We start from the raw sequence: 15210 nt of genomic DNA, 5'->3' as shown, positions 1-15210 counted from the left end.
GTTCAGTGCGGCATGGTGTTGTCCAGTGCGGGATGGTGTTGTTCAGTGCGGGATGGTGATGTTCAGTGCGGGATGGTGTTGTTAAGTGCGGCATGGTGTTGTTAAGTGCGGCATGGTGTTGTTCAGTGCGACATGGTGTTGTTCAGTGCGGCATGGTGTTGTTCAGTGCGGGATGGTGTTCAGTGCGGGATGGTGTTGTTCAGTGCGGGATGGTGTTGTTCAGTGCGGCATGGTGTTGTTTAGTGCAGCATGGTGTTGTTCAGTGCGGCATGGTGTTGTTAAGTGCGGCATGGTGTTGTTCAGTGCAGCGTAATGTTGTTCAGTGGGGCATGGTGTTGTTCAGTGTGGCATGGTGTTGTTCAGTGCGGCATGGTGTTGTTCAGTGCGGCATGGTGTTGTTCAGTGCGGGATGGTGTTGTTCAGTGCGGCATGGTGTTGTTCAGTGTGGCATGGTGTTGTTCAGTGCGGCATGGTGTTGTTCAGTGCGGCATGGTGTTGTTCAGTGCGGGATGGTGTTCAGTGCGGGATGGTGTTGTTCAGTGCGGGATGGTGTTGTTCAGTGCGGCATGGTGTTGTTCAGTGCGGCATGGTGTTGTTAAGTGCGGCATGGTGTTGTTCAGTGCGGCGTAATGTTGTTCAGTGGGGCATGGTGTTGTTCAGTGCGGCATGGTGTTGTTCAGTGCGGCATGGTGTTGTTCAGTGCGGCATGGTGTTGTTCAGTGCGGGATGGTGTTGTTCAGTGCGGCATGGTGTTGTTCAGTGCGGCATGGTGTTGTTCAGTGCGGCATGGTGTTGTTCAGTGCAGCATGGTGTTGTTCAGTGCGGGATGGTGTTGTTCAGTGCGGGATGGTGTTCAGTGCGGGATGGTGTTGTTCAGTGCGGGATGGTGTTGTTCAGTGCGGTATAATGTTGTTCAGTGCTGCATAATGTTGTTCAGTGCTGCATGGTGTTGTTCAGTGCGGGATGGTGTTGTTCAGTGCGGCATGGTGTTGTTCAGTGCGGCATGGTGTTGTTCAGTGCGGCATGGTGTTGTTCAGTGCGGCATGGTGTTGTTCAGTGCGGCATGGTGTTGTTCAGTGCGGCATGGTGTTGTTCAGTGCGGCATGGTGTTGTTCAGTGCGGCATGGTGTTGTTCAGTGCGGCATGGTGTTGTTCAGTGCGGCATTGTGTTGTTCAGTGTGGCATGGTGTTGTTCAGTGCGGCATGGTGTTGTTCAGTGCGGCATGGTGTTGTTCAGTGCGGGATGGTGTTGTTCAGTGCGGCATGGTGTTCAGTGCGGCATAATGTTGTTCAGTGCGGCATAATGTTGTTCAGTGCGGCATGGTGTTGTTCAGTGCGGCATAATGTTGTTCAGTGCGGCATAATGTTGTTCAGTGCGGTATAATGTTGTTCAGTGGGGCATAATGTTGTTCAGTGCGGCATGGTGTTGTTCAGTGCAGCGTAATGTTGTTCAGTGGGGCATGGTGTTGTTCAGTGTGGCATGGTGTTGTTCAGTGCGGCATGGTGTTGTTCAGTGCGGCATGGTGTTGTTCAGTGCGGGATGGTGTTGTTCAGTGCGGCATGGTGTTGTTCAGTGTGGCATGGTGTTGTTCAGTGCGGCATGGTGTTGTTCAGTGCGGCATGGTGTTGTTCAGTGCGGCATGGTGTTGTTCAGTGCGGGATGGTGTTCAGTGCGGGATGGTGTTGTTCAGTGCGGGATGGTGTTGTTCAGTGCGGCATGGTGTTGTTCAGTGCGGCATGGTGTTGTTAAGTGCGGCATGGTGTTGTTCAGTGCGGCGTAATGTTGTTCAGTGGGGCATGGTGTTGTTCAGTGCGGCATGGTGTTGTTCAGTGCGGCATGGTGTTGTTCAGTGCGGCATGGTGTTGTTCAGTGCGGGATGGTGTTGTTCAGTGCGGCATGGTGTTGTTCAGTGCGGCATGGTGTTGTTCAGTGCGGCATGGTGTTGTTCAGTGCGGCATGGTGTTGTTCAGTGCGGCATTGTGTTGTTCAGTGCGGCATTGTGTTGTTCAGTGCGGCATGGTGTTGTTCAGTGCGGCATGGTGTAGTTCAGTGCGGCATGGTGTAGTTCAGTGCGGCATGGTGTTGTTCAGTGCGGCATGGTGTTGTTCAGTGCGGGATGGTGTTGTTCAGTGCGGGATGGTGTTGTTCAGTTTGGCATGGTGTTGTTCAGTGCGGCATGGTGTTGTTCAGTGCGGCATGGTGTTGTTCAGTGCGGGATGGTGTTGTTCAGTGCGGGATGGTGTTGTTCAGTGCGGGATGGTGTTGTTCAGTGCGGGATGGTGTTGTTCAGTGCGGCATGGTGTTGTTCAGTGCGGCATGGTGTTGTTAAGTGCGGCATGGTGTTGTTCAGTGCGGCATGGTGTTGTTCAGTGCGGCATGGTGTTGTTCAGTGCGGGATGGTGTTCAGTGCGGGATGGTGTTGTTCAGTGCGGGATGGTGTTGTTCAGTGCGGCATGGTGTTGTTCAGTGCGGCATGGTGTTGTTAAGTGCGGCATGGTGTTGTTCAGTGCGGCGTAATGTTGTTCAGTGGGGCATGGTGTTGTTCAGTGCGGCATGGTGTTGTTCAGTGCGGCATGGTGTTGTTCAGTGCGGCATGGTGTTGTTCAGTGCGGGATGGTGTTGTTCAGTGCGGCATGGTGTTGTTCAGTGCGGCATGGTGTTGTTCAGTGCGGCATGGTGTTGTTCAGTGCGGCATGGTGTTGTTCAGTGCGGGATGGTGTTCAGTGCGGGATGGTGTTGTTCAGTGCGGGATGGTGTTGTTCAGTGCGGCATGGTGTTGTTCAGTGCGGCATGGTGTTGTTAAGTGCGGCATGGTGTTGTTCAGTGCGGCGTAATGTTGTTCAGTGGGGCATGGTGTTGTTCAATGCGGCATGGTGTTGTTCAGTGCGGCATGGTGTTGTTCAGTGAGGCATGGTGTTGTTCAGTGTCGCATGGTGCTGTTCAGTGCGGCATGGTGCTGTTCAGTGCGGCATGGTGTTGTTCAGTGCGGCATGGTGTTGTTCAGTGCGGCATGGTGTTGTTCAGTGCGGCATGGTGTTGTTCAGTGCGGGATGGTGTTGTTCAGTGCGGGATGGTGTTGTTCAGTGCGGCATGGTGTTGTTCAGTGCGGCATAATGTTGTTCAGTGCGGCATAATGTTGTTCAGTGCGGCATGGTGTTGTTCAGTGCGGCATAATGTTGTTCAGTGCGGCATAATGTTGTTCAGTGCGGCATAATGTTGTTCAGTGCGGTATAATGTTGTTCAGTGCGGCATAATGTTGTTCAGTGCGGGATGGTGTTGTTCAGTGCGGCATGGTGTTGTTCAGTGCGGCATGGTGTTGTTCAGTGCGGGATGGTGTTGTTCAGTGCGGGATGGTGTTGTTCAGTGCGGCATGGTGTTGTTCAGTGCGGCATGGTGTTGTTCAGTGCGGCATGGTGTTGTTCAGTGCGGCATGGTGTTGTTCAGTGCGGCATGGTGTTGTTCAGTGCGGCATGGTGTTGTTCAGTGCGGCATGGTGTTGTTCAGTGCGGCATTGTGTTGTTCAGTGCGGCATGGTGTTGTTCGGTGCGGCATGGTGTTGTTCAGTGCGGCATGGTGTTGTTCAGTGCGGTATCGTGTTGTTCAGTGCGGTATCGTGTTGTTCAGTGCGGTATCGTGTTGTTCAGTGCGGTATCGTGTTGTTCAGTGCGGTATCGTTGTGTTTCGTATTGTGTTGTGTTGTTCGTAATGTGTTGTGTTGTTGGTATTGTGTTGTTGGTATTGTGTTGTGTTGTTCGTATTTTGTTGTGTTGTTCATATTGTGTTGAGTTGTTCATATTGTGTTGAGTTGTTCGTATTGTGTTGTGTTGTTCGTATTGTGTTGCCTCTAACACTTAGCTTCTAACACTTAGCCTCTAGCACCTAGAAGGTAAATAAATAGGAAGGAAGGACTCACCGGTGACGTCGTCGCCCACGTCCAAGCGTTGTACTTTGTATTTTCATCCTTCTGACAGTGGAAAACATATAGCCAACAAACACCGTGGAACCTAAACGAATGAAAGAAAACTATCATTTGGCCACAACCAACATTCACAGATACAACACAATGTGACGTGCGGGGTTGAGGTTAAAGGTTGAGTAAATGGCCCTCGTTTTAAACTACTTTTTTGAAAAGGAGTGGGAACAAGTAAGACGTATTTAATTTATTTATTGGGAAGTAGTAAGACTTATTAAATTTATTTAATCTACTTTTCTTCCCAGGCAAAATTTGATGTGCTGCAATTCCAAATTTCCAAAGTGAATGAAGGAATGAAATCCTTTAAATTATGATTTTGTATAAATACTAGGCATAAACACAAAATCTACGGCACAAAATGGGCAGACTTTACTTGTTTGAAAAGGACTGGTTACAAGACAGACTTTTTTAATTTATTTAATGGGAAGAAGACTTATTTAGTTTAATTGATCTATTTTTGTTCCCTGGCAAAATTCGATTTGCTGCAATTCCAAATTTCCAAAGTGAATGAAGGAATGAAGTCGTTTAAATTATGATTTTGTATAAATACTAGGCATAGACACAAAATCTACGGCACAAAACGGGCAGACTTTACTTGTTTGAAGAGGACTGGTTACAAGACAGACTTTTCTGATGTATTTAATGGGAAGAAGACTTATTTAGTTTATTTAATCTCTTTTTGTTGCCTGGCAAAATTGGATTTGCTGAAATTGTATTTTGCCAAATCTTGACTTGAGACCTGATAGGAAGTATTAAACGCTTAGTTAAATCGATACAAGTTGGTAATAAGAGCGAGTAATGTTGGTTGAAGCGATGAATTAAGGTTGAAAGCAATTTAAATTATGACTTTGTATAAATACTAGATATTAACAGAACATCTACTGCGCAAAATGGGCAGAGTTTACTTGTTTGAGAAGGAGTGGCTTATTTAAGACTAAGATTTATTTAATCTGTTTGTTCCCAGGCAAAATTGGATGTGATGCAATTCCAAATTTCACCACATGATGGTGCCCAATTTTGACTTCATAGGACATATTCAACACTTAACTATTATGTTCAAGGTAATCAGATTTGTTTATTATTCTAATGGCCTTTTCAAAACTATTCTGGATTACTACTTTGGATCTATTCTACATTACTTGGCAACAACATACTCTGTAACAGATTAGGCAGTATAATCACATATGTTAACTTGAAAGTGCCCACACTCAATCTACTTATCGTGATGTGTTAAATCAATTACTGTTAGACATTATTATTCTGATAATCTACCAAATCTTTGAATTGAAGAATTTGTGATTTAATTAATAGCTTGTTGTTATGTTCAGGGTAATCAGACTTGTATATAATTCTAATGGCCTTCTTTTGAAAACTATTCTGAATTACAACTTTGGATCTTATATTACTTTGCAACAATATACTCGGTGACAGATTAGGCAGTATAATCACATATGTTAACTTCAGTGCCCACACTGTATTTATTTATGGTTATTTGTTAAATCAAGTACTGTTAGACATGAAATAGGAAGTGTTTAACATAAATGTTATGGCTACTCACCATTGTAGCTCGCTCCTGGTCAATGATACGAGCCTCTTCTTGCAGTGGAAAACTTGCAGCCAACAAACACCGTGGAACCTAAAGGAATGAAATTAAACATTAACATTTCGCCTGGACCAATATTCACACGTACAACGCAACGCGGCTACACTTCTGCTAGCGCCTCAGCTACACGTTGCTATTACAAACGTAAATCTCTTTAAACACAATGAGTGTTACTTACCGTGTACGCTGTAGACGGTCCAGTTGCAAGCAGAAAATAAAGATATTTCTGTTGATATTCGTCGTTGCTCAGTGGCTCACGGCCATCGCGCCAACAGATTTGAATTTTGGTGGAAGTTCAGCCAATTACGTCATATCCGCGGCACATGACTGCGACGTAATACCCGCTTATCTGAAACGGCAGTTAAAAGTAGAGTTACATCAAGTTTTCTTTTTTAATCAACGCAATCATTTACAACCGTTGACCAGAAAGAATCGTCGAAATTCGACGTTCCCCCCAAACGCCACACTCACTCGCTTTTCAGGGCAACAAAAGTACTTCTTTTTTAAAAACGATTAGTTGTACTTACCGTGTACGCTCTGGACGGTCCAGTTGCAAGCAGAAAATAAAAATATTTCTCTTGTTAGTCGTATGTTACCATCCGCTGTGTCTTTGTCAACATCGCCATTTTCCTACTTCCTGTTGCGAGCCACGCCCACGGATTTAAATTTTGGCGGAAGTTTTCGCGTATAGCAAATCCGATTGGTTGGGAAGGGGGCGCGGTTATGCAGCCGAGGGGTCCTGTGATCGGTGGGATGTAAAGTAGGCGTCGACGTCACGTCCGCGTCACGTGACCACGACGTGGCAGACGTCATATAGCAACCGCTGTTTTGTTTAGTAGACTTACAGTTGTTATGCATTGACATAATGGCGCACACTCCAAATAGATTTAAATAAATTAAATAATTCTTCTGCCCACTCCCTTTTAAACAAGTTAACTCTCCCCGCGGATTTGAATTCCGGCGGAAGTTCTGCCCATCACGTGACGTCTGTCACGTGACCACACGCGGCAGATGTCATATAGCAACCGCTGTTTTGTTTAGTAGATTTACAGTTGTTATGCGTTGACATAATGGCGCACTGGTTAGCATGTCCACCTCTTAAGCATGATGTTGCGGGTTCGACGCCTGATCAATGTTAGCATGGAGTGAGCTGAAGTGCATGGCGCTGAAGATTTGAATCTTTGAAATGCGCTGAGGTCTGACGTATCAGGCAGAATGGTTTGCCATCACGTTCAACAAAAAATAGAAACTTTCCCACTCTGATAAAAACGTCCTGTGTTCATCTACATATTTTCGTTTTGCTGTGCATCTTTTCCCTGCCATTTCGAGAGCCCAATTGACACTAATAGTTTACTGGAATGTGTTTGCCCATCCTACTTTGTGGAATTTCACCACATGCGCTTTTGACGAAAATACAAAATTGAACTCAAGTGAAGCCAACACGCACAACCCCCCCCCACACACACACACACACACACACACACACCTACACACACACACAAATGTTGATATGAACATAAAAGAGCCGCATGCGGTTCGGGAGTTGCGGCTTGGCCAAACCTGTACTATACAACTTTATTTGTGTAAAATTTTCACAACAGCTGTCACACAAACAAAGCGGGAAAAACCGAAGACGTGCGTGTTCCGCCCACGCTGGATTTATTTGCACCTTTGAAAAGACACCGTATTGCCGCAGATGTGGCAAAGAGTACTTTTGGGCATCTGAGACGGAAGGATGTCCAAAGCATCACGTCACCTGCTCTGGTAGGAATGGTGGTGGGACGTTGAGGTCAACCGCTTTGGGGTTGGCTGAATCTTTGGTCGCAGGATGCCACACACTTGAAGACAGAAGCAGAAAAGCAGAGCTAAATGCAAAATGTACTCACCGGTGACTCCAATTTTTTCCCCCCCTGAAGAAATGGATGGACGGGTGGCCCCGGCTGGCCGGTGGGACTCTTGTTATTCTGACCCTTTTTAGTGCGCGTTTGGGGCAACAACCGTTTTTTGTGGCGCTCTCTTCTGGTTCAAGAGTGCCCTGCATGTGAATTTGCCTTTCCTGCCTTCTGATTGGATGAGCGCCGGTGTGACGCGGTGCCTCTGTCACCGTGGCGGGGGGTATACGTCGGCATCGGAGCGTCTGCCAACGTCTGAGACCGGCTGGCAGTGTATCGGAGGTGTCGAGTGCGGTGCCGCTGGAGCTCACTCACCAGCTGGTGTTAGGGCCACAGAATGAAGGCCAAGGAGAAGACTAGAAAGAGAAACAGAAACTTCTCCTCCAATTGTTTGATTTGTCTCTTCTGAGCTTCGATGAATTCTTTCAGCTCTTTGTTCCTCTAGGACGGACAAATGGAAAGTAGCCTTCAAAAGCCAGTAAGCGTGCAAGTAAGTGCCGGGCTGGCTTTGGGCCCTTACCTGTTGCGCGCTGTGCAGCAGATCCATTCTCTCTTGGAGGATGCAAGCGTCGCGCTCCCTCAACTCCCACATCAGGGCTCGCTTCCATTGGTCCACGGCGCTCCTAAGCTCTTGTCTCTGATCCGCCGTCAGCACGTCATTCACGCCAGCGTGGCTGGCTTTTTCGCCGTCCGTGGCGGGGCAGTCCCGCTGCGGTAGCGCCTCGTACAACATGGCCTCCAGCTCCATGATCCTCTGGGCCGCAATCCTCGTCCATCAGTGGTCCGGCGGGAGATTTGAGGGCGGCTTACCTTATGAGCCTGGTCCATGGAACGCTTCCTGAAGTCCAACTCTTCATCCAGGTAGCCCTTCTGGTTGCAGAACATATCCTAGCACAGCTCAAGGTCAGAATTGTTGGGGCACATTGCCCCGAGTTCCCCTTGGCTGATGTCGCGTGTCTGTCTACCTTCTCACTTTCAATGTCCAACATCTTCTGTTGAAGTGCTGACTTGGTCACTTTGATGTATTCTAACCACTGAGGAAAGGCTGCTGTCACATAAGCAGAATGCGAGAGCGTGCGTGGACGTGCGCGTTACCTTCTCGGCTAGGGTGGGAAGGGTCCTGGCGTGAATCACGACCACCTGCTCCTCGTTGGTGAGATTCTGCAAGAGCCCAAAGGCACAGCGTCAACAAGGTTCTTTCAGCGCAAAGCCTTCCAAAAGTCACATTTGAGCCGCCGAGTCTCGTGGAGTGCGAACATAAGGAGTTCGACATACACTTACGGCGTTATCGCCCAGGATGTCCCGCTTCTTCATCAGATCACTGATGACGATGTCCTGGGGAAAGGCGCAAGGAGCAATGTAAGGTGTTCTGGGACCTCAGGTTAAGGTTAGGGTTGCGAGGGACGCCTTACGTACGCTCACGCCGTCGGCCTCGCAGTAGATCTGCAAAGGGCTGAGGCCGTCTGGGAAACGGACTTGCAGAAACTTCAAGACGGGGGAGCGCCACTCCCTCTCCTGAAAGGCAGAGGCATGCATCCGTCCGTCCGTCCGTCCGTCCGTCCGTCCGTCCGTCCGTCCGTCACATCTCTGGCCTCAACACGCTTGTGCGAGTCTTCCCACCTCCAGCTCCAGGATGCGGAACTCAAGCAGTTCGTTTTGGTCTCGGATATCCTGGATGCGCTCTTTCAGACGCGCTTCTTCCGCCTCCATCCGCCTGACCTGAAAAGACAGTCAGACCTCATCTGCGGGGCTTCCGGACGGGTGTGACGCCAAGCGACTCCGCCCAGCGCCTTTCTTTCCGTCACCTTTTCGGCCAACTGCTGATTGCTCTGACGCAGCAGCTGCTTCTCCTCCACCCACTTGACATTCTAGAAGAGACAAACGCGTGGACAGCTTTGGAATGTTGTGTCATTTTCATCCACAAATTCTTTGGTTGACTGGAAAATGACATTTGCTTTTCTCCGCATTTTCCCAGCCACGTTCAGGGGGGGGGTTGGTCCAGTAATGCCAGACGAATGAGTGACTGAAGAATGTAGCTATTTTGTCTGACAAAAAGGTGTGCTCATTGATAAGCTTACCTGTCCTTGTTGCTTCAGCGCTGACTCCAGATCTGCTACTCTGCTTTGATAGTGACCCATTTCTACTGTCATGTAACATGGGGGGAAGAGATGGTGCAAATGGTAAAATATGGATTGTTCACAGGAATAAATTGGCAGAGCTGAAATTCCAAATTTGTCCAAAAGATGGCGCCAGACCAAAACATGAGACCAAAAAAGGGGCCAAAATAAGCTAAGCAAGTTAAAATAGAAATAAAACAGGAACACGGTGTCGGATTGTGAGTCACGCATGGACGCACAAATGTGATTTTTACTTTTTGATTTCTTTGCTTGGCTAAAAATGTATTCTGTAACAGCTTAAAGCAATATTGTTAGTCAATTCGATCAAGGGACCCGTCACTATGAGAATAGTGGCGTGACATAAATTGTTTGGAGAAGCACAAATGTGATTTTTACTTCTTGATTTCTTTGCTTGGCTAAAAATTGATTCCCTCTTTCATGAACTGTGTTTTGCAATCGAATTGTTCTGGGATTGAATGATTTTATTAACACGGGTATCAGTGGGTGAAATTGTTCGGTTTCTGGAGTGATTAAGATTTGTAATTCTATTTCATGTTTCTTCAATAAATGTGTTGTGTATATTCATCTACTTTGTTGTGCGCTGATTTGTACTGAATGTACAATCGATGGTTCGGGGTTGATTTGACAATTTGATTAATGTGCGGGGGGTTATTATGGTATAACATAGGACCGTAATAAATAAAAGTAACATCAGACAATTTTAGAGAATTGAATAACTTTCGTAGTTATTTGAGACACGAGTGAATTTCAATCCGTTTGAAAGTTTGCTTCGTCTGAATAAATTAACGGAAGTGTTTGAATCGGATTATTGGTTTGGTGTAGAACTGAAAGTAATTTAATTATTTGAAGGGCGCAGGCCCGTTTCCCCTTTTGACGGGCCGCGTAAAAAGTAACTCCGAACATGTTAGAGAATTAAATAACTTTCGTAGATATTTAAGGGAAGAGTGAATTTCGTCAAAAGTGAATTCGTTTGAAAATTTACTTCCTCTAAATAAAATGACGATGGTTAAAATAGATCATTTGAGTTGGTGAAGGATAAAAGTATTTCGATTGTCCGTCGGGCCGCGTCAAAAGTTAAACAGGACACGATCGAAAAATAGACTTGCCTTCCAAATTAATTACTGGGCAAATCTAAATAGAGTAAGACATTTTTATTCGTTTTAAGAAAGTTGTTATTCTTTTTAAGCAATCAAGTGGGGTGAAGCACTCCGACAGTTAAGTGCTTGATCTACATATAAGAAGTTAGAATTAATAACGTAAAGTGCATTAATTTTCTCCTTAAATGCTATTATTGTCACACTTTTATTAATTCGATTCTCTTTCGAATAAACAAGTTGGTCGGCTCGCTGCTTGAGCGACCAAGTAGAACGGACCCATATCAACATTTACTTCGGCAAAACTAGTGCTAGGGTGCGCTATACAAACGAATCCCTGAGGTCTTAACAAAGACATCTAAAAATATCCGTAACATAATAAGAACTTCAAACATTAGCGGGGAGCCATCAATACGATGCGGTCACTTCGAAGTCTTGCCTCGAATTGAGTTACTCGGCTCGAGCTTAGGGTGACTTGAGAGGGATTGGCGTCGTACAGAAATTAGATTGATTCCGGTGGAGTTAATTTAACTCGGGTGGTTAGATTACGGACGAATCTCCGAACCCGGCTAAGACAAACCCGTTACCGGGAAGTCGGGGGCACCTTATTGAAAGAGGTGCGTTTGACACTACCATCAGCTTTTCTCTGGTCTGAAAGGAGGAGGAGGGAGGCTCCTCCTCCTCCTTTCAGACCAGAGAACACCCGAGGCTGGGTGAGAACGGGGAGGCTGCGACCCGGCCGGGGGTTGCGGGAAGGGGCGCCACCTTGATCTCCTTCTCGGCGTCGTAGTCCCCTCCGCTGGTCTGGGCTAGCAGAGCGTAGGCTCGTTGCAGCGCTTGATATTCTTGCGTCAGCTGGCGGTAGCGAAGCTCCGCCTCCTAATGCACACACCAATGCAACACAGCACTAGTACCAGAATCAGTCAGACCGGCGACAAAGCACCCGCGACGCAAAGACGAGTCCGATTCCAGGCTGAAGAGGAATGTTTGGCGCAAATACGCTGGCAGAAATGGCGGGCTACCTCTTCGGGTTCCGTGTCGGGGGTTCTGTCGGTGTGAAAAGACAAGGACGATCCGTCCGAGTCCACCAACACGTCTTCGTCGTAGCCGTAAAATGTTTCGATGACCTGCGGGCGCGGAAGCAAACATCTCTCTGAACAAACTGAAGCGACACCTCACGATGAATCGACGAGAGGAACGATAGCGAGAAAAAGGCCATTTCATCTTGCGCAACACCAAGCAGCCGCAAACAAACAGACTCACCTTGCAGGACCTCACGCTTTGTTCCTCCTCAGAGATTCTCGACGGCGGTATCGTAGCAGCAAATCTCTCTCCCGTCGACACAAATAATCCGCCTTTGAGATTCTTTGGATGCAAAGGGAACGAACGTCTCCGGCGCAGAAACAAACGCGACTCACGATGACATTTCTGACATGAGCTCCTGTCTCCAGAGCCTGAAAAACCCGTCACCGGCGATGATTGGAGGGACGCTCGTCTTTTCCAAAAGTGACAACTACAGGGTGTGTCAGGGTTTTCCAGATTATCTTTATCGTATGATTATGTTGCTTTGACTTTGACTGCAACCTGTAATAAATAATATTATTTATCCCTTATTTATCCCTATCGCTTATCCCTTCCTACACAAAGTCGTAAAACATCCCTTGCTATGTTTTGACTAGAGGTCAAGGGCTTTCTCTATTCAATCCACTCTTACACCCACCCTGCAGGAGCCGAGAGTCAGACTTCATTCGTACAACGGATGGACTCTCCACCTGCAGGTGTCCAAAAGAACTTACTTGTCTCCCGTGTGGTTCTTGCAAAATAAGTTGGAGCGAGCGCAACTCTAACAGGGTGCATTTTGCCACTAGCTGCCTACGGACAATGACGTCGCGCTCGCGGCTCATGGTTGACGGGCTGAGCAGCCGGGCGAGTCCGTCGTTTTCAGCGCACAGCGAGTGGCAAAGGCGCTGACAAAACGGGAGCTTTGAGCTGCTGAAAACGGCAAAACAAGTCTAAAGCGTGTTCAAACGCGTGCGCACAATGCTCCTGCTTGAAAGGTCGGAATTTAAGGGGCCAATTTTTTGGATGGCGGCCGCCGGCCAAGCTTTGGACGGAAAAGGTTTCCTGGCGACAGCGAGCGAGCGCGGCGCTGCCGTACGTGCACCGAGTCGCCTGCCTGAAGACCTTGGACAAGTCGTCGATGATGTGCCGCTGCTCCACAACTTGAAGGAACTCCATTTCACCGTCCTGCTGGCCGCAACCGCGCTCCAGGTCATTGAGCGAACTAGGCCTTCTCTGTGGAACACAAATTCAGTGGACTCTGTTGGCATGCCGCCGTTGTTCGCGTCGACTTACCAAGCTTGCCATCTCCTCGTTCTCCTGGGTGACAAAGCGCACTTTGTTTTCAAGGCGACACAGCACCAGCGAGAGTTCTTCATTCTTCCTGCTCAGGCGTTTGTTTTTGTACAGGAGTGGCAGAAACTGGCTTTCTGTTTCTCTCAGTCGCTTAAGCTGCAAGCATGAAGTGCGGGATGCGAAAGACGCACAACACGCGGGCCAGAACGTATCCATTCCTTTTGCATCGGTTTGAACGGAATCGTGGCTTTGGCTCCCAATAAAAGACATCTACCAGGCAACCGACTCGCCGCGCCGCTCAACTAATAAGCAAGCGCAATGGGTGCCTCGCTGGATGGCGCGCATCAAACGTAGCGCAAACCTTCAAGCGTGCCGTCAATAAATTACCAGTTCATTGCGCTCTTCAGAAAGCAGGCCGTTTCGATCCTCCAGTTTCCTGATGACTGCGCTGAGCTCAGCGATTTTCAGATGAAACCTTCGCGTGTCCCGATCCTCCTGAGACTGAAAACGCCCCGCAACACACACACACAACCACTCGTTCAAAGTTCAAAACTGTTTTTGTGCTACCTTCCTCCAGCAACGAACTAAGTCATGCGTACTGCAAGTGTGTGATGAGGTGGCTTACGCTATGAAGAGGATTGCTAGTAGCGCCGTTGACCCCACTTCCAGGGTAGTTTAGGCCCGCCCTTTGGGAATCCCTCAGGGCAGCGATCTGCTGCTCGGCAGCCTGAGTCTGCAGCTGAAGGCGGTGGACGTGGCCGGCCCCAGGGATTTATCCAAAACACTAACCGCTCTGTCTTTCAGCTTGATCTCATCCATCTGGATGTACAAACGGGGAGCGCTCAGGCAGGCGGGCAAACTCATTTGCCAGAATTGTGACAAAAACAAAGAGAGCAACCGGCCAATTTTTATCTTGAATCGACTAGAACACCATTGCTGTGACAAAAGCGAAGCGAGCAACCGGACGTTTTCTTCTTGTGAAATAGAATAGAATAGAATGCCTTAGGTGTCATTGCACTGCAGGTATACAACGAAATTGGGAACATAGCCACGCACCGCGCATCTGATCAGTCCTACCAGTCGGCGGATCTCCCTCTCGCAGTCTCTCTTGGTTCGGCTCAGCTCCTCCCGATGCTGGTGATGAGCCGATCGGAGCTCGGCCGCTCGGGACTGCCAGGCCTGCTGGGCCGCTGCCAGGGCTTCTTCCGCGCTCCTGGTGGAGGCGACACCGCTCGGTCTCCCGACACCGCCGCGTCTCCTCCACTTCCGCCAGCAAAGCGCCCCCGCTCCTCACCTGAGCAGACATTGCGCCACATCGGGCCGTTGAGACCGCAACGGAGCGCCGCGACGCTTACTGGGGACAAGCTACACAATACGGTAGCGGCCGCATCGGAGCCCGACGTGGCGTGCGGTTAGTCAGACACGGATTGAGCGGATCACCTTGTCCATGGAGCCGTCCCTCAGGCTGAGGACCAAGGCATTCAGTCGCTGGATCTCTCCATCTTTGATTTTGATCACTCTCATCAGCTCCATTTCATGCTGCCGCAGTAATGTCTCCCTGGTAACGGCTAACTTTTTCTGCTTCTCCTCATGGAGTTTGCTTTTGAGTTCCGTCATGGCGGCGGTGGCACGGTGGTGCTCCGCCCGCAGGTCCTGACTTCTCTCTCTCTCCAGACAGCTGACCTGACATGACTTAGACTTAGACAAACTTTATTGTCATCTTGTCTGCACATGGTGCATACAAAACGAAATTTCGTTGCACACGGCTTACAACAAAGTAGTGATATTGCAGTTGAATAGAAGTAACATATCCTATGAAAATATATATATACATATACTGTATATATATATATTACAAATAAGTATAAAGTGCAGCAGTGCTAATTATGCAATAGTGCAAGTAGGCAAAACAGTATTCAAGAGTGTGCAGAGGAATGCTAAACCATGTATTAAACTTCTATTTAAAGGGTTTACACAAGTTCAGTAAAGTTGGTAGTGCGAGATAGTGCAAGATAGAGGTCCGTAGTGTCATAAAGTACAGTTCTGTGAATGTGTGATGCAGTGTTCAGTTTAGAGCTCAACAGTTCTAATGTTCAACAGTCTGATGACAGCAGGGAAAAAGCTGTTGCAGAACCTGGTGGACCTGCAGCGGAT

At 48.0% G+C, this 15210-nt stretch overlaps 1 protein-coding gene and 2 long non-coding RNA genes across 7 annotated transcripts; all 3 read right to left on the bottom strand.

The window, feature by feature from the left end:
- Positions 1-3712: 3712 nt before the first annotated feature.
- LOC125994476 (uncharacterized) lies at positions 3713-6224 on the bottom strand. Its single transcript, XR_007490630.2, has 4 exons — positions 6105-6224; positions 5756-5926; positions 5533-5610; positions 3713-4005 (listed from the first exon to the last, which is right to left on the bottom strand). It is a non-coding gene; the product is annotated as an uncharacterized lncRNA (long non-coding RNA).
- Positions 6225-7075: 851 nt separating this feature from the next.
- Positions 7076-12415, bottom strand: LOC125994545 (janus kinase and microtubule-interacting protein 3-like). Of its 5 annotated transcripts, none has more exons than XM_068650025.1 (14): positions 11965-12415; positions 11724-11828; positions 11467-11580; positions 9548-9612; positions 9275-9337; positions 9090-9188; positions 8886-8984; positions 8745-8804; positions 8565-8630; positions 8435-8503; positions 8280-8357; positions 7990-8223; positions 7785-7910; positions 7076-7415 (listed from the first exon to the last, which is right to left on the bottom strand). In XM_068650025.1, exons 4-13 carry the CDS (start codon positions 9605-9607, stop codon positions 7794-7796), a joined length of 945 nt encoding a protein of 314 aa, XP_068506126.1. In that variant the 5' UTR covers positions 9608-9612; positions 11467-11580; positions 11724-11828; positions 11965-12415; the 3' UTR covers positions 7076-7415; positions 7785-7793. The 5 variants fall into 5 exon arrangements, with proteins under 5 accessions (XP_068506126.1, XP_068506127.1, XP_049619847.1 ...); XM_068650026.1 differs by having other exon boundaries at positions 9548-9609; XM_049763890.2 differs by lacking the exons at positions 11467-11580; positions 11724-11828; positions 11965-12415 and having other exon boundaries at positions 9548-10527.
- A 377-nt stretch (positions 12416-12792) lies between these two features.
- Positions 12793-13868, bottom strand: LOC137840193 (uncharacterized). The gene is made up of 3 exons (XR_011086679.1): positions 13682-13868; positions 13057-13557; positions 12793-12996 (listed from the first exon to the last, which is right to left on the bottom strand). It is a non-coding gene; the product is annotated as an uncharacterized lncRNA (long non-coding RNA).
- Between the last annotated feature and the right edge of the window lie 1342 nt (positions 13869-15210).

The sequence above is a fragment of the Syngnathus scovelli genome, chromosome 3 (genome assembly GCF_024217435.2).
Source record: "Syngnathus scovelli strain Florida chromosome 3, RoL_Ssco_1.2, whole genome shotgun sequence".
Classification (NCBI taxonomy): Eukaryota; Metazoa; Chordata; class Actinopteri; order Syngnathiformes; family Syngnathidae; genus Syngnathus; species Syngnathus scovelli.
This window is presented reverse-complemented; position numbering and strand designations above follow the sequence as displayed.

Bases quoted from the DNA above. Each gene is read 5' to 3' on its own strand.
- LOC125994545 (XM_049763890.2), bottom strand. From the start codon at position 9,817: ATGCGTGACTCACAATCCGACACCGTGTTCCTGTTTTATTTCTATTTT. The intron at 8,805-8,885 runs GTACGTAAGGCG...GCCTTTCCCCAG, and splicing joins GCGAGGCCGACGGCGTGAGC to GACATCGTCATCAGTGATCT. The intron at 7,911-7,989 runs GTAAGGGCCCAA...TGTCCGTCCTAG, and splicing joins TGCTGCACAGCGCGCAACAG to AGGAACAAAGAGCTGAAAGA.